Raw genomic sequence first — 22,188 nt, 5'->3', positions numbered from 1 at the left:
TTACACTTGAAAACACAAAAATTCAAATTCAATTTAATAGAAGACTAATAATGTAAATTATGACATAATGGAATTCAAAAGGAACTTTAAAAATATACATATATATAGTATTTGTGGTAAAAGAAGTTGACTAATGTTGAATTTTCTTCTTGATTTCTGGCTTGAGTCCCTGCATGGCTATTCCAAGTAAGAATCAACATTTTTTAAAAACTGGTCTTCATCACTCAGATATTCCAAGATAATATTTCCACCATTGTACAAAGGACAATCCTCCTTAGCAATCCAGGTTTCCAAAATATGATCCAAGGGTAAGGCCTCTCCTGAGACACTGTGACATAACCTCAATTTCTGTTAAGACATAAATACGTCATAAGGCAGTAAATAAACATGCTTTTTATAGAGCATTCTAAAGCTTTCAGGGGCAAGTTATACCCTGTTGTTACCTTAGCTGTTAGTCTGTTGTTGTCATTTTTAAGGCTGGCTAAAGAAGCTGCAAAGTCTGTGGCCTTTCCGACGCTCCATCCTCGGCAAAAGAACATGGCTTTCCTCTTCTCTTTGCTCCCCTTAGGTAAGAAAACCTGAAAGTAAATTCTTTCCGTCTGTAAAGATAAAAAGTTAAAATACAGGTTATATACATGAGGTAGACATCTGGTTTTGTCTGGTGACATCTCTTCCTTGCTTCTCCTGGCCAGAGAAGCATTATCCTCTAATGACACAACTTTGGGAAGACAATCATAGAATCCCAGCATCCATCTAAATGCGTGGGCAGAGAACCTAAGTCCCTAGTCTGGATGATCTGTGCAAAAATAGGCATGTGACCTAAATTAGGCTAATCATTTCCTGGGATTTTGCATTCAAAACCTGGGGGTAGGGAGGAGCAACAATTTTTTCAGAGGTTTTTTTTTAAAAAGCCTTGCTAAATTAAATCCAAAGGTTTTTGCAGTTATCCCCCATGCCTCTCAGCCACTCCTGAACCAATGTGGAAAAGTTTCTTCAAAGGAACAACAGTGAATCTAACAAAGAGAAAGAGAGAAGTCAAGAAAACAGATGGCTTCTCTCAACAGCATTTGAGTCCTGGAATTCAGTCATCCTGTGAGACCAGATCAACGCATTACTTCCCATTATACGAGAAAAGAAATGGCTAGTGAGTTTCAGTTAAGTTTCTGTCTCTTACAACTGAAAAATTCCTGATACATATACATTTCTGTTCACCTGAAAGACCTCAGTACACACTTAGAGACAGCAGGGCCTTTGAGAAAAAAAGAAACTTTAAAAATCAGAAAAGTATCATGTCAACAAAAGAGAAAAACTCAGAAATTCAGAGATGGTTCTTCTAGTATTCTATACCCTATATGCCTCTTATATATTGTATTTTCTTGCAAAATTACAAATGTAAGAAACATTCTTACAAATGTAAGAATAGAAGCAAGGGTATTTAGCTTCTGAGCTACCCTTCTTTTCTAAAATCACTTAAAAGAAGTACTGGCTTTATAGACCAATTCCTGCTACAATAAATATTTTGGCATAACTGGAAGGTCTCTCAGTTATAGGGAGAGATCACAATTATTTTAAGAAATAATAGATTCAACACAATTTCCATCTCAGCACTAAGAAATTTAGATTTGTTAAAGACCAGTGGAATGCGTTATTACAGATAACAGGAAAAGAAGAAATTATGGGAAATTCAAACTTTGGGAAAACTCTGTAACCTCACAGTTCTTGCTCCAGTAACATGGCAATAAAAGCATACATATGAAAAGAGAAATTTTAAAAGATATACTCTCACCTAAAAGTAAAAAAGTAATTATGCCTGAGTATCTAAAATGAAACAGAAATGCAGAGTGACAGCAGGCAGGCTGAGCCATAGGCCCCAGGGCTCAGAAGAGGCGAGTTAACAAGAAAAAGCAAGGCCACAGGGCGAGGGGCCCCTGCCTCTGGCCGACTGCCTGGAGGCAGCGGCCAGTGTGGGATGGGCCTCCAGCAGAGGGGGCTCAGGAAGTCACTGCTGCTGGCCGACAGGCGACTGCCCACAGGGCCGACACTCAGCGGGGCACAAGAGCGCAGACACAACCTCCTCAGAGGGAGCAGAGCCAAAGCCTCCAGCTCAGTAGTGGATCTGCAGTGGGCCAAACATCTCTGCAGAGCAGAGGCAGAAACCGTCAGTCTCAGACTTGGGTTTGGAACAGAGGGCGTGGGTAGGTGGGCCTGTGGAAGAAAAGGTGAGACGTGGGGAGAGCTGAGTGAGACAGGAGAGACACAGAAAGAAACTGCTCCTCAACACGAACATGCTGAAGCTTGAAGCTGAAACTTCGAAACAAATCAAAGCTTAGCTTATTATGGGCAGGAGAAACTAAACTGGAAAAAGACATTTTAAAGAGTTATTTAGGATATCTGTGGGTGCTCAGTCACTCAGTTGTGTCTCTTTGTGACCCCATGGACTGTAGCCCACTGAGCTCCTCTGTTCATGGGATTCTCCAGGCAAGAATATTGGAGCGGGTTGTCATTTCTTCCTCCAGGGAAGCTTCCTGACCCAGGGATCGAACTGGCATTTCTTGTGTTCCCTGAATTGGCAAACAGATTCTTTCACCACTGAGCATTAGGACGAATAATGAGAAAAATTAAAGAATATTCATAAAAACAGAACAAACAGTTATAAAACTGAAACAGGCAGAAATGAAACATGAAAAGCTATGAAGAACCAATTAGAAATAAAAAAACTTAAAAATACAGTTTCTGAAATAAGAAACTCAAACAATAAATTTCTATAATATTCAATAAAAAGGTTTAATTGATTGAAAGATGGATTTGAGGCTGTCATCTAGAAGGCAACACAAACAGACATAAAGATAGAAATTATACATCCCCAAAACATGTCCAATAAGAATTTCAGAAAAGAAGAAAAGGAAGCAATGTTCAGAAAGAAAACAACAATAATTTTCTAAGGGTAAGGATCAACAGCTAAAATGCACCTCAAGGTCAAGCTGTGTAATTAAAACAAATCCATACCTAGAAATCTTGCACTGAAACTGTAAAATATCATAGACAAAAATCTTAAGTTACAAAACAAGGTATAGATTACCCATAAAGCAACAAGAGTAAGATCTACAGCACATACTTCCCAAACAATAAACAAAAGAGGCCAATGAACTGTTTATTAGAAGAGCTGAGAAAGGCAAATAGACAATCCAGCTCAAGTGAGGGAAAATAAGGGCAGTTTCAGACAGAAAAGATGGAAAGAATTTACCACAAAGACCCTTGACGAATGAACTACTAAAGAATGTGCTTGAGCCAAAATAAAAGTGAGTCTTAAGAAAAAAAGAAACTCAAAAAATATATTGGCAAATTTAAAAAGCAGCTGACTTAAAAACAATCATGTGCATAAACAAAGTCAATGAGATGGGAGATACTCAACTGTAGAAAACATGTCAAACTCTTGGTCTTATTCAAGAGGATACAATCTCAAGTAACTTTAGATTTTGAGAGAAGAATTGGTATTTAATTATATATGTCAAAAATTTTAAATATAAGCACATGCCTCTTATCACCATTATTACAAAACATTATATTGGAGATTATATATAATATAGTACAAGAAAATGAACTAATTATTGAAAGGTGAAAACTAAAGCTGTTTGCCAATGGGATGTAATTGTATACCTAGGATATCAAAGGTAAAAACAAAACAACTTCTAAAATAAATATAAGAATTTGATGCTGTGATTGAATACAATGAATATACAGAAATCAAGACCTTTTTTCCTATGTTAACAGTAAGTTCTGGAAACAGGTACAGGGAAATATTCTGTTCACCAAAGAAAGAAAACCCGTGAGATAACTGGAGATGTTTATGTGTGTGTGCTGAGTAGCTTCAGTCGTGTCCGACTCCCTGTGACCCTACGGGTTACCGGAAGCCCACCAGGCTCCTCTGCCCATGGGAGTCTCCAGGCAAGAGTACTGGAGAGGGTCGCCCCTCTGCCAGGGGACCTTCCACACTCACATTTCCTGCATTGCAGGTGGATTCAACAAGGAATAAGACTTAGATGAAGAAAAATATATAAAATGTTACAGAAGGCAATAAAATATGATCTAAATAAAAGAGAAGACATAAAGTTTGTAGACAGGAAGATAATGTTATAAAAATGTCATTTCTCTCAAAATTAATATATATCATGTAAAGCAAATTCAGAGAAACCCTCAGGAATGATCCTCAGTCAGGACTTGTTAATAGACACTGCTGGGAAATTGAGTTTACTTTACCTAACTTTGCAGAAATCACTTGATAATAGGAAGGAGGTTTTGTATCAGTTACTTAGACCTGGTGGGTAAGGAAGGAGCCAGAATCCCCAGCACAAAGAGGACGAGGCCAACAGGGTAAGAAATCCTCCTGAGAATGCAATCAGGCTTCTGTAGGCACTGTTATTCACAGCCTACATCCTTGTGGCAAACAGTGACAGATATAAGAAACTACATTCTAAGATCAAGCTGTGTTCTTTTTTGCTTTTCATAATGTTTTTTCTCTGTTTCTCCATTTTTGCTTTTAAAGAGCCTACGTCCTTCAACAGTACCTGCTAGAGTCTGTCACTGACAACCTTGTCCCATCATGACAACCACAGAGATCCCAAGATGGATTAAAAAAAAGTGTATATAATAATCATAAGGTCCATATGGATGAACAAACCAAAAGAGAAAAGAACTGCTAAGACAAAATATGGGAAAATATGGGTGAGACTTACATGATCATATGTTAGAACACTCTATAAACTTATTACATGAAGTCAACTTGGTATTAACATATGAGGAAAAAACAGATAAGGAATTAGAATAGGAAATCCAAAAACAAACCTAGTAAAAAATAAATCTTGAATTTAACATGAAGGTGATATTTGGTATCTCAACTTAATAGGACAAAAATGATTTATTTAATAATTAGTGGGCAAAACTAAACAACTGGAAGAAAATATCCTTAGCTCATATAATATGTTAAAGTCAAATTCCGGACCTATTAAAGACAGAGGAAAAAAAAAAAACTAAAACCCTAAGAAAACCAAACCAGAAATGAAAGAAAAGACAGACCTAGAAAAATTTAGAACACTGATATGTCAATAAGGTACATAAGCAAAATCAAGATTATTTGATAGATTTTGAAAAAAAAGTTTCCAAAGCAGACTGATTATAGAAAGGATCAATATCTATTCTATTCCAAGAATTTCCACAGTTGATGAAGCAAAACAAAAGTGAAATAAAAATAACAATGTAAAAGAAAAATGATCACAGGATATGCACGGGCAATTCAGGGAAGAGCATTCACACCCGGCCAATGAACATAATAAAAAGATACTTAAACTGAACAATACTTTGGCTACTGAACGCAAGGACACAAAGAGCTGACTTATTAGAAAAGACCCTGATGCTGGGAAAGATTGAGGGCAGGACGAGAAGGGGACGACAGGATGAGATGGTTGGATGGCATCACCGACTCAATGGAGGTGAGTTTGAGCAAGCTCCGGGAGACGGTAAAGGCCAGGGAGGCCTGGTGTGCTGCGGTCCATGTGGTCACAGAGAGTCGGGCTTGATTTAGTGACTGAACAGCAGCAACCTGAACAATGGTCAAGGAAACCCAAAATACAACAACTAGAAGGTATCTTTTCACAGCCTTTAGACTGGAATACATTTAAAAAGATTATATAAACAGTTACTGGAGACCTCGGGAGAGGAGAGGTATGCTCATGTATGACCACAAGAGGCAGCATACTAAACAGGGCAGGATGGCAGGGTCTGCCAGGTGAGTGATCTTAACAACACTTCAGATTACTCATCTGTGAAATGAGGATAATAATATATCACGGGATAGTCCTGAGTATTAAGGGAGATAAAAAACCCAGAGCCACAAGACCACGCTTGGCATGATATGATCAGTCAATAAAAGTTCACTATCATAATTACTGATGGTAGAAATGTAAATGGTTGCAAATTCTTTGTAAAGCAGGTTGACAGCATCTATAAAGATTTAAAATAGACATACCCTTGGACACAGCAAACATACTCCAGGAAATCTATCTCACAGACACAGGAAATCAGAAACAGGAAACTAGTCACCAAAACTGGAAACAAAGATAATGTTCATTAACAGGAAAAAGGTGATGAAACTCACGATACCTTGGATTGTCCATCTTTTGAAGAAAATGATTTAGAACCATACTAGTTCCCTTGGAGGAACTGCTGTCAGAAACTTATACAGGAATATATAGAGCTGAAAGAATATATTATCTATCTGAAACCTGCTTTATTTTTATATAGGCTTTATCACTATCTTAAAATTGTAGTATACATTAAATAATCATCTCATCCCACTGGAATATAAACTCTATATGGGCAGGGACTTTGTTTTAACAATTTACTGTCATATCCCCAGGGCCTGATTTATAGCAGGTATTCAAAAAAGTGTTGACTAAATGAATATAGTGCCCTTTTAATGAAATAGTGGTCCTAAAGCACTCTTTATATCTTTGCATACATATACCAGTAGATACTTTCATTTATGTAAAATTAGACACATATTAATATATACATGGGTGTGGATATATAAAAATAACTTATGTCAATACATACATATATGTATAAACACACACAAACAATGATGCAGGGGGAAAAGTTCTATCTACAGACCTGCATGCTCTGTGATAAAGTATTAAGTGTGCTGAGAACATGGTTTCTGAGCCAGCCTGCCTGATTCAATTCGCAGTTCTCCACTTACTAGCTGTGTTACTGCGAAGTTACTTAACATTTTTGTGCCTCAATTATATCATCTATCAGGCAGAGATAATAGTATATATTTCACAAGCTGCTGCAAGGATTAAATGTGTTAAAAGAGGGCCTGGAACAAAGTAGGTGCTACAGAAATTTCTGCTATTATGTTTTAAGCCATAAAAGAACTGCACAGTAATGGGAATGACAGTACTGGGCACTCTAGAGCAGGCCCCCTCAATTATGTCACTGCGGACACCTTGCGCTGGACGATGTTTTCCTGTGGGAGCTGCCCTGTGCCCTGCAGGACACTGAGCGGCACGAGAGCATCCCCATGCCCGGGGTGACAACCAAAACTGTCTGCAGACACGGTCAGGTCTCCCCGAGGGGCACAACCACCCTCGGTTGAGAACCACTGCTTTAGTGGGATGAACGTGGACACAGGAGGGTGTGTTGGGCTTTTTTCCCTTATATAGTTTTTAAGTTACCCTTGTTAAAAGTATGCAGTATTTCTATAACTTAAAAATAAGGAATGCTTCAAAAAAGAAACATTAAAAAAATTATTAAAAGAAGTTTATAATCAATGGTTTCTAGACCAGCAGAATAGAAGAGAATATAGAAAATTCAATCAATACAAAAGATGACTGGAAAGAAATAAATAATAACAGCAAAAGGACAATCAGAAAAAAAACGTAAGATAGAAGAAATGTATTTAAATACCTGTGATCATAATAAATATAAATGGGTTCAACTCACCTATAAAAGAGAGATATTATTGATTGGATTAAAAAAACAAAGTCCAGCTACATACAGCTTACAAGAAACACCCTAAAAATAAAACAACACAGAAAAGTTGAATACAAAGGAATACACACATAGTAGTAATTATTCACCAAAAAAACGGCAGTGAAACATCATCATAAATCAAAATAGATTTAAGGCAAAAAATTCATACTGAAGACATAATGATGAAAAAACTAAATGTACCTGATAATATAGAACTCAGCAAAACTTTTAGAATTATAGGAAAAAAAATTGACAAAACCACAGCTACAGTGAGAGATTTTATTGAATACCATCTGTTTCAGAACCTGATAGATCAAGCTGACCAAAAATTAGTATAAGCACACACACACATATACATATGGACAAACAGAATGACTGCATATTAAATAACAAATAGGGCAAAATGTAAGTAATTGGAACATCTGGGTAACCAGTATGAAAACACTCTTTGTACTAGTCTAGAACTTTTCTGTGTTAGAAACTGTATTAAAATAAAGTTGCATGCATGTGTGCTAAGTCACTCAGTTGCGTCCAACTCTTTGTGACCCCACAGACTGTAGCCCACCAGGCTCCTCTGTCCATGGAATTTCCCAGGCAAGAATACTGGAGTGGGTTGCCACACTCTCCTTCAGGGGATCTTCCTGACCTAGGGATCGAACCCACATCTCTTATGTCTCCTACAGTGGCAGGTGGAGTCTTTACCACTAGTGCCACACAGGAAACCCAAAATAAAGTCACCTCCCCTAGAAAAAAACACCCAAATAAGTAGATTGAAAGAGTAAGCTCACCATTCAGTGTGAGAAGTTAGAAAAACAACATCAGAGACAATCTAAACAAAGCAGAAAAAGGAAACAATAATATAACAACAAAATCGGTAAAGCAGAAAGCAAAGAAACAATAGAGAAGTCAATAAAACCAAAACATGATTCTTTGAAAAAACTAAAATGCCAATTAAAAAAGTAAACACAAACCTCTAGCAAGTCCATTCAAGGGGAAATCAAAGTACAATTGAAAAATATTAAGAATGACTAGTGAAAGACACAACAGAGATTTGGGAACATAACAATAAGCTGAAAAATCTGTATTAAACAGAAAATTTTAAGAAAAATGTTATTTCCCAACATATATTTCAGAAGACATAGATTATCCAAATAAACCAAAGAACTACTTAACACATTAATTAGTATTCAAAATTCTCCCCCTACAAAAGGCAACAAATGTGAAGGTTTTAACAACTATTACCAAACCTTCAAGGACAATATGTATCTATTTCAAAGAATAGAAAAGGGAAAGCTACTCAACTGATTTTTTTTTGCTACTAATGTGAGGACAAAACAGTAAATAATATATTAGTGAACAGTTTAGCAGTTCATTTTAAAAAAATTATATACCAGAGTCAAGTGGTTTATTTAAGAATATGTGGGTGATTCACAACAGAAGATGATCAATGTAATTTATTACATTAATAAGGAAAAAAACCTCTATATAATCATCTTACTAGATGGAGGAAAAAAATTATAGCAATATTTAATACCCATTCCTGATATAAATTCCTAGGAATAGAAAAATATTGTTAACCCGTGGAAGGCTACTATCAAAAAATCTACAGCAAATATAATATTTAGTGATGAAACTTTAGAATTATTGGAACTGAAGTCAGAAACAAGATGGAGACCCCTGCTATCACTTACATTATCTAACATTGTTGCGGAGGTTTCGACCAATACAGTAACACAAAGAATAATGAGGAGGAGGAAGAGTAATAAAGATAAGAAAATTTGAAAACAAAAACAAATACCACACAAAATTATCATTTGCAGAAGATGTGACTGCACGGAAAACTAGACAGGAAATCTACAAAATATGGGAACTATTAGAGTTTATTTGCTAGATAGAAAGACATTATACAACAATCAGCAATAACCAAATTAGGAAAATGTTAATTTTAAAAAGTTACCATTTATAATGGCAGCAAAAATTATGAAGAGCCAAAGAAAAAACTTAAGACCCCTAAATTTGTATGGTAGGCATTATAGAATGTTATTTAAAGACATAAATAAAGACCTAAATAAGTTGGGATAGACTATGGAGATGAAAAGGAAGAATGAAATTTTAAAGATGTCCACTGTCTTACTGAAAATTGAGCACAATTTCTATCAAAAATCACCATTTCACAGAACAAGATGAAGTGATCCTAAAATTTTTACAAAAGAATAAATGGCCAAGAATAGACACAGTTGGAAGCCAAGAATGAGGTGGACAGCCTTGTCCTACTTACTACAGTAAAAGCTACTATGATTAACACAGAACGATATTGACGCAGACAGACAGACCAAAGGAACAGAACTGAGATCCCCAGACCAGTCCCACATATGCAGAACAATCTGGTGTGTAACAGAAGCGACATTACAAGGATGAACTCTTCACTTTCTTATGTTGTGACAATCAGTAACCCGTTGGGTGAGAGGGGGAGGAATAAATCTCTACCTCTACTTACTTACAATTAAGTTCCAGGTGGAATAAAAAGCTAAACAAAAAAAATGCAATAAAACTTTTAAAGGAAAATGTAAGTAAAAAAACTCATTTTAAGAATTACAATTCTAAAGAAATCATTAATAGATATAATGCATTAAAATTTAAAAAGTCTGGATCACTAAAGAGATCAAAGCCAAAATAAACACAAGCTATAGACTGAGAGAAGATACGTGCAACATATTTAATCAAGAAAAGATCAGAACTTAGAATATACAGACTCTTATAAACCTTTTTAAAAGTTCCAAACAACCTAGCAGACGATATACACACACAAAGGATGTGAACAAATAATTCACAAGAGAAAGTCAAAGAGCCAATAAATGTATGCAAAGTAGCTGAGCCTCACTAATCACAGGGAAAGTCAACTGTAAACCTCAGTGATGTATCATTTCAATCTGTCAGACTGGTGATAATGAAGAATGCCCAACACTGGCAGGAAACTCAGACGCTGCAAGGAGACAAATCAGTACAACTACTGACAATAAAAAACGGACGATATCTAATAATGCCAAAGATGAGCAAACCCCATTCTCCAGGTTTCTATTTCTAGGTATGTTCCCTGGAATAGCATGTTTCATTTTAATGGTCTCAATCCTGCAGGGGCTAGAAAGTTAACAGTCTTTAAATAGAATAAAAAATATCAGAGTAGATACACATCCTTGTAAGGCTAGATCTCACTTACTGGAGCTGTGTTAAGGTGTGTATGTGGGTATATAGGTACTGGGTGGTTACAGAAAATACAGGTGATAATATGGGGTTTGAAAGAAACTGCCTTAGAGAAATGTTCCCCTGTGTACACAGGGTGCTCACTTTTGAACTGTTTATAACAGCAAACAACTTGGAAAAGAAATCTGAATCGTGTTCACCAAGAGAATAGATAAGCTGTGGTATATACATACTATAGAAAAATGTGAGCTATCAAAATGAATGAAAGAGACTAAACATATCAGCACAGATATATGTTTAAAAAAAATGATACTAAGGGTAAAAGAAAAAAGTTGAAGAAGGATACATACAGCTTTCTGCCATTTCTATAACGTAAAAAAAACTCGTAAGACTATTATTTATGCAGGCTTATACCTTGTAATATTTGAAATGATACATATTGAGTTCAGGTTTTGTTGTTACTAATGAAAGGGAAGCGTACAAAGGGGGCCCCAATTGTATCTGGAAATTTTTTGTTTCCTAAATATCTAAAACCAACCTGTGGCAATGATTTATCTCCAGCAGCATGCATCTTTAATTTCATCAGTGCTACCTTTGCAGCTGTTTCACTATTTTTTGCACCTTTCCGTCGTTTACTTGCTGTCTCTCCTGTCTTGGAATCTAAGAAGCAAGCATAAGGATATAAGCAAATAGGAACTTGCACATTTTTCAAAGTTTTATTATTACTAACTGTGGCCTTGAAACATACATAAATTACATATACTAGAGATATATGGAGACCACATTCATTTTTTAGATATTATATTTACAAGAACAATGGAAAAATACCACTGAGTGGATGTAAGTGAGCCACACATTAAAATACTTAAGTTATATGTGCTTTCCGACTTAAATCTATTTAATCCAAAGCAATCACTAGCACTTCTGCAGAGAAGTGTTGCAGAAGATTTTTACTTAATTAATAGAATTTAATTTAAATCACTATTCTTAATATAAAATGAAAATTCAGTTGAGTATGTTGGCAGTGAGACTGGTCAATGTCACAGATATATTCTTTCCACATACGTCAGATTATCAGCAGCATTCACAGGACAGCTGACTAGGCTTAAACTTCGGTCTTTTTTTTTAAAAGGAATCTTTCTCTTCATTTTTTAAAAGGTTTTTTTATCGTTTCACATTTTGTTTTTTAATTTAAATTTCACTTATTTATTCTCGGCTGGGCTGGGTTTCACTGATGCACGCGGGCTTTCTCTAGTCGGGGCGAGTGAGGCTCCTCCCGAGGGGCGGTGTCCAGGCTTCTCTTGAGGAACATGGACTCCAGGGCACACGGCCTCGGCTGCCCCACGGCATGTGGGATCTTCTCGCATCAGGGGTTGAACCCGTGTCCCCTGCCCTGGCAGGTGGATTCTTAATCACTGGGCCACCAGGGAAGTCCTAACTTTAGTCTTGAAGAATGTAAACCACTACTTTAGCCTCATGAATGTAATTTCTAGCCAAGATGGTTAACCAGCTGATACAAGTGGTCCAGCAAAAGAGAATATCTGCCGGATATTTCTATGGAATTTCCAAATCCCCATTTGCTAGGTAAGACTTGTGAAGAATACTGTCACAAGAATGTCCTCAAAATCTACAGCAAGTTATAACCATCAGGGCGGCTAACACCTTCCATGACTGGCAAGCTGACACAAGCAGGGCTCGGGAACTCACGAGTATACAGCAGTAAGTAAACATCAGACACGCTGTCCAGATACTTGCCAATAACGTCTTTGACGAGTTTCTGAGAGGCAGCCATATGAGGCCTAGGGATTTCCAGTTTTTCACAGTTGTGATCTGACTGATGACGGTGTCTGCGAGCAACAAAACAATGACACTGGTTCATGTGCTTGCATGTGACTTAAACAGATACACAGTTTGAATGGTCACAGGGGTCACCTCAGGCAGAAGTTCTTCTCACAGTAAGGACACATGATGGGCACAAGCTCTCTCTCAGCACAGTCCCTGAAAGAGCACGGGTGAGATGTATGGGTGTCTGACTTCGGTCTCTTGTTGAGGACAGTCACCTGAAAAGGGAGAAGGGGGGCATGGCATCATATTTCACATTAAAAGCAAATCAACAAATCTATTCTAGATATCCAGAGCATTTTTGCTTCAACTTATAAAAGCAACCCACACAATCTTGCATAGATTATAATAATTGTGTGCAGAATGATTATTGTGCTGACTGCTCTACATTTTCAAAATTTCCCTACTGTGGTGTGTTTATCTTCTAAGTCAGGTTAAAATGACTACTCTGTCATTCTCCCTAAGTTTAGTCTTCTACTTTGTAACATACTACACAAGGTACCAATAATAGCTCAGTTGGTGAAGAGTCCTCCTGCAATGCAGGAGACACCAGTTCGATTCCTGGGTCAGGAAGATCCCCTGGAGAAGGGAAAGGCTACCCACTCCAGTATTCTTGGGCTTCCCTGATGGCTCAGCTGGTAAAGAATCTGCCTGCAATGTGGGAGACCTGGGTTTGATCCCTGGGTTGGAAAGATCCCCTGGAGAAGGGAAAGGCTACCCACTCCAGTATCCTGGCCTGGAGAATTCCATGGACTGTATATAGACCACGGGGTCGCAGAGTCAGACATGACTAGAGTGACTTTCACAGACGAGGAAATCAGCCCATCACTCCTCAAATGACAAGTCATATCCACTTTCCACACTGATTTTAGAGGCTTAAATATATGTAAAAGAACACTTAAAATTATATTTTTCCATGATACAGTTAAAAACAGTTTTCACAACGATACAATACTCTTTGTGTGGATGCTCAGCTGGTTCCAGTCTTTGCAACCTCAGGGACTGTGGATTGCCAGGCTCCTGTCCAATGGACTTCCCGGGCAAGATTAATGAAGTAAGTTGCCATTTCCTTCTCCAGAGAATCTTCCTAACCCAGGGATAGAACCCACACCTCTTACATCTTCTGCATTGTCAGGCAGATTCTTTGCCACTAGTGCCACCTACTGTATTACTAGCAAATATTATACCAGAGGAAAAAGATTTTATAAATTAAAAAAAAAAAATCCAGATCACTTAGGCTATTTTGAGTACTAAGTAACCAGATTTCTAGAATTAAATGAACTCAGTTGACCCTTGAACAACTCAGGACTTAGGGTACAAACTCTCCACACTGTTAAAAATCCAAGTCTGTCTTCACAGGTAGCCTTCCAAATCTGCAGTTCTGTTGTCTGCAGGTTCAATGCTTTGTGCAGCATATATTTAGAGAAAAAAAAAGATCCACGTTTGAGGGGACACACACAGTTCAAACCTGTATCATTCAAGGGTCAATGGTAATTGCTTGAAATCCATGAACAAAGGGTATCCTCTATAAAAATAGAGTTACATCTCATTGGAATTAATTTCTTAACCATTTTTCCAAATTTGTTTCAATGGTCTAAAGGTAGAAGATTTTTATTTCACTATTTAATTAATAAGCTCTAACTGAGAGACATTCTATGAGACATTCATAGAAAGCAAATTATATCACAAGAAAAAAGAAAGCACAGAGATTTATAAGCTACATGAGAAATACTGTTTACTATATGACTATTTCTCTCCAGTTAATCCTGAATAATACCAATATGTTAATTAATTTTTATTTCCCTCAAATCACCAAAACTTCAGAGGGCCAGATTTTGACTGAAGCTCATTTAATCTTAATTTTTATAACTGAGAGAACAGAGGTAAAAATTCTTGGTAAAGTGTCTGGTAAATGGTGGGAAGGAAGAAATATTAATTGCAAAATGGGAGGCAAATGCTTCTTTCCAAATGGAGTGAATTCAGTTTAACTTCCTGCTGATCTCTGACCCAGAGGAGGTGGAGCAACTTCTCTGATTACAAATTCAAGAAAATTAATTAGGCTCAGCTTTTTCTTTATTTCCTAAGAGGCCTAACCTGGTGCAACACTGCTGTGACAGGTGGCAAATCCACCGAATTTCGGATTTTCTCTGAAGATCTTTTTGGCTCTACATTAAGCTTCATCATTCAACTTATTCTTTACCAGTCACAAAGATGGTATTTTGGCTTTTATCTAACAGGTCTTTTTAATCTCTTGATGTGGGCAGAATTATGGTAGGGACTTTGCTGGACTACAGGTTTGCTCCTGATGATCTAAGGCTGATGGAGTCAGCACAATTTATTACCACAGAATCCTAACCCCAGGCACCGGTGAAAACGAACACAACAGTGAAGCAAACTGGAGGCAGCATATGATGAGGATGTCAATTCCATTACATAGTTATAAATACAGAGCCTGAAGCTAAAAGTGGGCTACCGACACAGAACGGTAGTATAAAGGAAAGAAAATTATAAGAATAAAAATTTATAAATACCAAGTAGACGAGTTTATTTTTAAAGCAAATTGAGAAAAAATATAAAGTAACAGCCTCTTATAGATCAATTTAGTATGCCAAATTTTAATCTGCAGTACCCTGGTACTAAATTGAATCAAGACTTCCCTGGTAATACAGTGGACAGCAGTTCGCCTGCCAGTGCAGGGGACATGCGTTCGATCCTTGGTCCAGAAAGATCCCACCTGCCATGGAGCAACTGAAGCTCGTGGGCCACAGCTACTGGAGCCTGCGCGTTCTGGGGCCCAGGAGTCACAGTTACTGAAGCCCATGAGCCCGAGTCTGAATGCCGCACCCACTGAACCCCGGTGCCTAGAGCCCACGCTCTGCAACTGGAGAGGAGTCCCCGTTCTCTGCAACTAGAGAAGGCCTGTGAGCAGCAATGAAGACACAGCACAACCAAAATAAATAGATAAACAGAATCAAATTCTGAAATACAAACACGTTTCACTAGGGGATATTAACATACCTCAGGACAGCTATGGGACTCTCTGCTCCTGTGTTCAAGGCTTAAATAACAACAAAGAAAAGTATTTATTTAAATGTAATCAAATAATGTACTTAAAGATAACTGCAGAAATTTGAGCTATTTAATGGTTAGATCCTTAAGATTAATTACACTCACACCACATTAACAACTCTGCATATAAGAATAAGCTGAAAAGACAAATAAAAGACAGAGCACCTGTAGTTTCAAAAGTTTTAAACCCAACTACTGTTCAAATTCAATGTGAGTACAAATAATTCACCTCTCAATTTCCTTTTTACTTTGAGTGTTTTAAGGTGCGTGAAAACACAGACTCTTTTGATTCCTTTTATTTCTCAAAAATAACCAATAATAATATGTCAAAGGAGTATTCTAGTTCTGAATGACTTAAAAATATGTACTATTTTTATTTCTTTCTAATAAGTCTTTCTGAACTACTGTTTGAAAAGAACTTATTCTTTCAGTGCTCTATTAAATAAATTAAATGCCTGATACTTGAAAGTTTAATTGAAATTACATCCAAAATTCTTATTTGTTCCCAGGTTTTACATTGCATGTAATGTATGCACAAAGTACCCGATTTAAGAAATATATAGGATGGGCTCTTTTCATTGTATTAATAAAAATAAAAACTAATAATCATAATTGGATTTTTAAAATCATATTCTTTATATTATGGATATATTCTCTCCTTGTGATTAATATACATAACTTTTACATAAAAGCACACACATAACTATAGAAAGTTTAAAGACTAGCCACATATATGCATAAGTAACCAGAGCCTATGACTAATCTATTTTTTCCTCAGGTGATTATTCTAGTGAATATCAAATATCAATGGCTAAAGTACAAACTATTTTAAATCATTCTGCTTTTTAGAAATAAATCTCATATTGTAAACAATGAAATTACTGCCAAATCCTGCATAAAACCTTAACTTACCAAAATACTCCTGAACATCCATCACATACAAATGGAAGAAAATCTAAAATAAAGGGAAAATGTTATATGTTCTGGTCAGTAACTGATTTTGATTTAGGTTTCTTAAAGTAAAAAAAAAATCAAGTACTGAACTGTGGCTACAGGAGAACCTTCCTTTTGAACAATATCCTAGTGCAGCAAGTAGTGGTTAAACAAAAGCCATCACAACCTCAAGTACTCTGAGAGTAACCAGATTATCAGGAGATAAATATTACTTGCAGTGACAAACTAAATCAGAAAAAAAGAAGTCCTGGGAGTGTTTTTCCCAGGTTTACCAGATGCTGCTTCTGAGGACCATATATCACAAAAATTCTGCATTTGAAGTGACAATCTTGGATTTCAATTTTGATTGCACTGCTTACTAATCCAGCAATGCTAGGCAAGTTACTTAAAGGTAGAGCTTTGGGTTTTACATATATATATATATATATATATATATATACACACACACACACACACAGAATATATATATATATATTTCTTGATACAGTATATGATATAGTGCATGTATATGTATACAAAATAAAAAATATATTATTAGGTAATATAGATAAAAATAGGATATAAGTACATTGTGTTTGTGTGCATCTGTGTGTGTATGTATATCTATGTGTGTCCATATCTGTGCTATATGCCACACTTACTTCATAGGGTAATTGTAAAAACTAAATGAGATGTGTAAAAGATAAGAATAGTAAGATAAAAACTGTAATTAACAAGAATAATCACAACAATTCACTTGTTTTGAATATACTCAAACTCTGAGAAAAATCCTGGGGTGACTAGGTAGAGACATGTTCAAAGATATTCCAGAAATTAAACAGACAGATTGATCGCATAAAATTTAGTCCTGAACTGTTCCTTTCCTTGCTGTTAAGGAACAACTAAGTCAGGACTAAGCAACAATTAAGTCAGGAAGTGAATTTTTGGAAAGCACATTAAAGTATCTGTTTTTAGATTTGGCAATTGACCACAAATCACTGAATATAATCATTCACTCATTCTCCAATCTGTTTTCAATGTACCTCATAATAAATTACAGTACACACACAAGTGAGGCTGGATATATCTAATAATCACACTGCCTTTACAAAATTAAAACAGGAAGTACTGCACTTAAGAGAAAGCCACTATCACTCTAAAAGATCTCATCCTACAGGGTATCCTAACCCAAAAGAAAAAAGAGGTCCTATTTTAACCTAGGGCTTCCCTGTAGGTGTTAGTGGTAAAGAGCCTGCCTGCTAATGCAGGAGACGTAAAAGATGCAAGTTCAATCCCTGGGTCGGGAAGATCCCCTGGAGGAGGGCATGGCAACCCACTCCAGTATTCTTGCCTGGAGAATCCCATGGACTGAGGAAACTGGAGGGCTACTGTCCACAGGGTCACAAAGAATCAGACATCAGAAGCAGAAAGAAGTGACTTAACACATATGCACAGTAACCCAAAGGGACCCTTGCCGACTTGCTGCTTGTGGGACAAGAGGACTCTAATATAGTTCTTCCCTCACCTGAGAAGTGAGCTTAATGTATTGTCACTATTGTTCTGAAAGCATGATACTGTAAGCATCTGTTCCATACCAAGTATGTAGATATACATTTGTCAAAAAGAGAAGAAAACTGAAATATACATCACTCTGCAAAACCTGTTTGTCTCTTTAAAATGGGGAAAATGTACATGCTTGCTACTTTTAGAGACTCTGGTGACCAACTAAGTATTAGACGCAAACTAAGAGGACCCAGGGGTAAGAGTTAAGATTAAGGTAATTTCCTAACACTTGACACCATTCTTCTATTCAAGCTAAATGAAATTTAGTACACTCACAATATCCTCTAAATCTTAACTGCTCTCCACTAGAGTCTGCGAGAAATCTAAACTCCAAAAGAGCCAGACCCTGGCTTCATTTCAGTGCTTACACTTTAAGAGACACCTGAAGTTGGAAAAGAAGATTAACTATGTAACAGATGGTAGACATTATGGACTTGATAATCAGGTATACCAGAATGACACAACTTACAGTCAAAACCCAGTCGGCTAAGCTTCCCTATGAAGGAAACATCGGTCCTTGCCTGCTGAAGGATGGCAGAGGACGACAGTCAGTGGTGAAAGTTACAAATCAGAGTCCTGTAAGTAACAAGAACCTCGTAGGGATTGTGCCCTTTAGCCCATCGTCCACAACAGGTCATCACTGACCAACGGGGAGCACTCCCACTAATTCTGAGCTAGACCCCAGAGCCCTTCTCAACAGTGACAGGGTACCTGCTACCAAAGACTGAAGCTGCAATGGGAGAGAAAACTTGTTTGGCCCCGAGATGTGTAACAGCACGAGCCAGATGTGACAGCACCCATTTGGAGTGCAAGCCAGGTACCAGAGACAGATGGCATTCTGTGTGGCTCTCGGTTTCAGGACTTGCCTGCTGCAGTTCCTAAGGCCTGTGCCACATGCTCACTGGCCGTGAGGGTGGACTCCGTGTGTCACAAGGTCTCTCGGTTCAGCAGAGACAGAACATCACCTGACTAAAGCTCTAAAACGCAGCGAACTACCCTGAGAGCTTTTCTGTGGAAATGGCCATATCTTAGACCCTTACGTGGGCCAGAAGCAAAGCAGGTGCTCAGTAAGCGTTTACTGAGTCAGAGACAGAACCAAAGAAGACAGAGCTGAGAGAGCAGAGACGCTCCCAAGGCAAGGCTCGGGGCCTTCTCACTGGAAGTCCGTCCCCTGAGCAGCCAACAAAAACGAGGCTCAAAGCTGACCCAGCCCATCCTTCCCTGACAGACAACGGAAGGGCTGCGGACGAGGACCCAGGTCGCCGCGGCGGGCCGGGGGACCCTCCCGGTTCCCACGCCGAAACGCGCTCCATCCCGGGCTCGTCAGACAGCGGCGGGCGTGCGCGGCTCCTCGGCGAGGCGGCCTCAGAAACCGGAGCGGGCGCTGCCGGCTGTGCTTCCAGGAGTCGCGCAGGCCCCTCAGGGGGACAAGCAGCTCCCAGGCCCCAGGGCCCCCAGAAGGCCTCCGACCCGGCCAACTGAGGGGCCCGTGGGACACGCCCTGCCCCTCCTCAGCCTCCGCCCCGCGCCGTCGCCCTCACGCCCCGCCGCCCCGGAGGCAGAGCGCGACCAGGACCCCCGAGGCCGGGGCTGGGGCGCCGCATCACCTAGCCGCCCGCAGCGTTCCACCTGGCAGTGCCGCCCGACGTCCAGCTCCGCCATCTCCGCGCGCGAGAGGTGGGCCAAGAGGCGGGGCGGCGGGGCGAGGGAGTAAGGCGGAGCGCGGCGCCCGCTGGGAATGGGCGGGGCGGGGCGGGGCATGAGGTGGGGGCGGGGAAATGGGCGGGGCGATGGGGAACTCGTGCAGAGAGGGCGGGGCCAGAGGGCGCGCGGCGCCCACTGGGAACTGGCGGGGAGCGGGCGGGGCCTGCAGGTGGGCCGGGGGCGGGGCGAGGGGCTGGCGGGGCGAGGGGCTGGCGGGGCGAGGGGCTGGCGGGGCGAGGGGCGGGGCAAGGCGGCGCGCGGCGCCCGCTGGGAGCGGGCGGGGAGGGGGCAGGGCCTACCGGTGGGGGTGTGGCCCGTGCCGAGAGGGACGGGCCGGTCCGAGCGTCCGGAGCCAGGGGAAGGGTTGTTGACTTGTTGGGCGTTTCTGTGGGTGGAAGTCCTGTCGCCCAGTCCTTAGAAAAAATACACAGTGTTCTGGGAGATTGCGTGCTTGTGTGCCCTCTGTGTTTATCTTCCTTCTGCGAAATTGGAGTTGCGGAAGGCTTCCTCAGGAGTGTGTGTGTGTGTGTGTGTGTGTGTGTGTGTGTGTGTATGTGTGTTTCAATTCCTGACTCATCCTACACCAGTGTTACTTGATGGTATAAGTACTCCTTGCAAGAGAATCAGGGTTTTTTAAATGTAGACGTTTGTTTGTTTAACGTTCTGGCAGGCAAAAAGTCTCTAGCTCTTGAAGTCCTGAGGGGCCACCTAGGGCCACTCAGTTGCGAGAGCACAGACTCATTTAACACACATCCTGAAGAAAGCTTGTGGTCATTCCATGGGGAGGTAGGAAGCTTCATGTGCTTGATGAGTCACTCCAAAGGTACTGAGAAAAGAGAGGCTCTTCTAGGTGGGGTTAAATGGATGCCATGCCACTGACATGACGCCACACGACTCAGAGAGGATGAATGACAAAGCTGTGCTAAGGACAAGAACTGTAAAAGTATCCAACCCGTCATATATAACTTTGAATATTTTCCAACAAATATTCATTGAGGAAGGGGGAGTGTGGATTGGGAAACAGGTATCCTTACTTCAAGATTTGCTCTTCAAAAATCTGTTTAAAATTTTCATCTCAGGCTTGTTTGGGTTTGGAGAAAAACTAGATTTTAGAGCTGGAAGTAGCAGAAGATATCTAGCTATCCCAGCTTTTTTTTTTTTTTTTGGTAGATAAGCAGGTTCAGAGAAATTCTTTTTGTGTGTGAATTTTTTTAAAATTTTAATTGGAGGCTAATTACTTTACAATATTCTGGTGGTTTTTGCCATACATTCGCATGAGTCAGCCATGGGTGTACACGTGTTCCCCATCTTGAACCCCCCTACCCTCCTCCCTCCCCATCCCATCCTCAGGGTCATCCCAGTGCACCAGCCCTGAGCACCCTGTATCATGCATCGCAGGTTCAGAGAAATTAAATGATTTGCCCAAGTTAGTGGAAGAGTTTGGACTAAAATCCAAGTGTCAACAGCTTCCGGTATTTTGAAGAACCAGTGGCTTGGAGGAGATTGGTGATTTAGTCACTAAGTTGTGTCTGGCTCTTTCGACCCCATTAACTGTAACCTACCAGGCTCCTCTGTCCACGGTATTTCCCAGGCAAAAATATTGGAGTGGGTTGCTGTTTCTTTCTCCAGGGGATCTTCCCGATACAGGAATCAAAGCCCCATCTCCTGCATTGCAGGCGAATTCTTCACCCACTGAGCCACAGGGAATCCCAGCTTGGGGGAAGTGATAAATTGGGAGACTGGGATGACATGCTCATTACTATATATAAAGGAGATAACTAGTCAGAACCTACTGAATAGCACAGGGAACTTTACTCAATACTCTTTAATGGCCTATATAGGAAAAGAACCTAAAAAAAGAGTGGATATATATATAACTGATTCACTTTGCTGTATTCAGTTCAGGTCAGTCTCTGTCATGACCAACTCTTTGTGACCCCATGAACCACAGCATGCCAGGCCTCCCTGTCCATCACCAACCCCCAGAGTTTACTCAGACTCATGTCCATTGTGTCAGTGATGCCATCCAACCATCTCATCCTCTGTTGTCCCCTTCTCCTCCTGCCCCCAATCCCTCCCAGCATCAGGGTCTTTTCCAATAAGTCAACTCTTCACATCAGGTGGCCAAAGTACTGGAGTTTCAGCTTTAGCATCAGTCCTTCCAATGAACACTCAGGACTGATCTCCTTTAGGATGGACTGGTTGGATCTCCTTGCAGTCCAAAGGACTCTCAAGAGTCTTCTCCAACACCACAGTTCAAAAGCATCAATTCTTCAGCACTCAGCTTTCCTTATAGCCCAACTCTCACATCCGTACATGACTACTGAAAAAACCATAGCCTTGACT

General features: G+C 39.5%; 1 protein-coding gene across 3 annotated transcripts; it reads right to left on the bottom strand.

Annotated features, from left to right (window-relative positions):
- ZFAND1 (zinc finger AN1-type containing 1) lies at positions 1-19,848 on the bottom strand. Of its 3 annotated transcripts, XM_061123856.1 has the most exons (10): positions 19,768-19,821; positions 18,608-18,662; positions 16,555-16,597; positions 15,592-15,631; positions 12,664-12,791; positions 12,487-12,578; positions 11,270-11,391; positions 8,319-8,359; positions 7,501-7,572; positions 463-599 (listed from the first exon to the last, which is right to left on the bottom strand). In XM_061123856.1, the coding sequence occupies exons 1-9, from the start codon at positions 19,798-19,800 to the stop codon at positions 7,548-7,550; spliced, it is 579 nt and encodes a 192-aa protein (XP_060979839.1). In that variant the 5' UTR covers positions 19,801-19,821; the 3' UTR covers positions 463-599; positions 7,501-7,547. The 3 variants fall into 3 exon arrangements, with proteins under 3 accessions (XP_060979837.1, XP_060979838.1, XP_060979839.1); XM_061123854.1 differs by lacking the exons at positions 7,501-7,572; positions 8,319-8,359 and adding an exon at positions 1-348 and having other exon boundaries at positions 444-599; positions 19,768-19,825; XM_061123855.1 differs by lacking the exons at positions 7,501-7,572; positions 8,319-8,359; positions 18,608-18,662 and adding an exon at positions 1-348 and having other exon boundaries at positions 444-599; positions 19,746-19,848.
- Positions 19,849-22,188: the final 2,340 nt, after the last annotated feature.

This window comes from Dama dama, chromosome 21 (assembly GCF_033118175.1).
Source record: "Dama dama isolate Ldn47 chromosome 21, ASM3311817v1, whole genome shotgun sequence".
In the NCBI taxonomy this organism is placed as follows: domain Eukaryota; kingdom Metazoa; phylum Chordata; class Mammalia; order Artiodactyla; family Cervidae; genus Dama; species Dama dama.
Note: the sequence above shows the minus strand (reverse complement) of the source record. Positions and strands in the feature narration are given on the sequence as shown.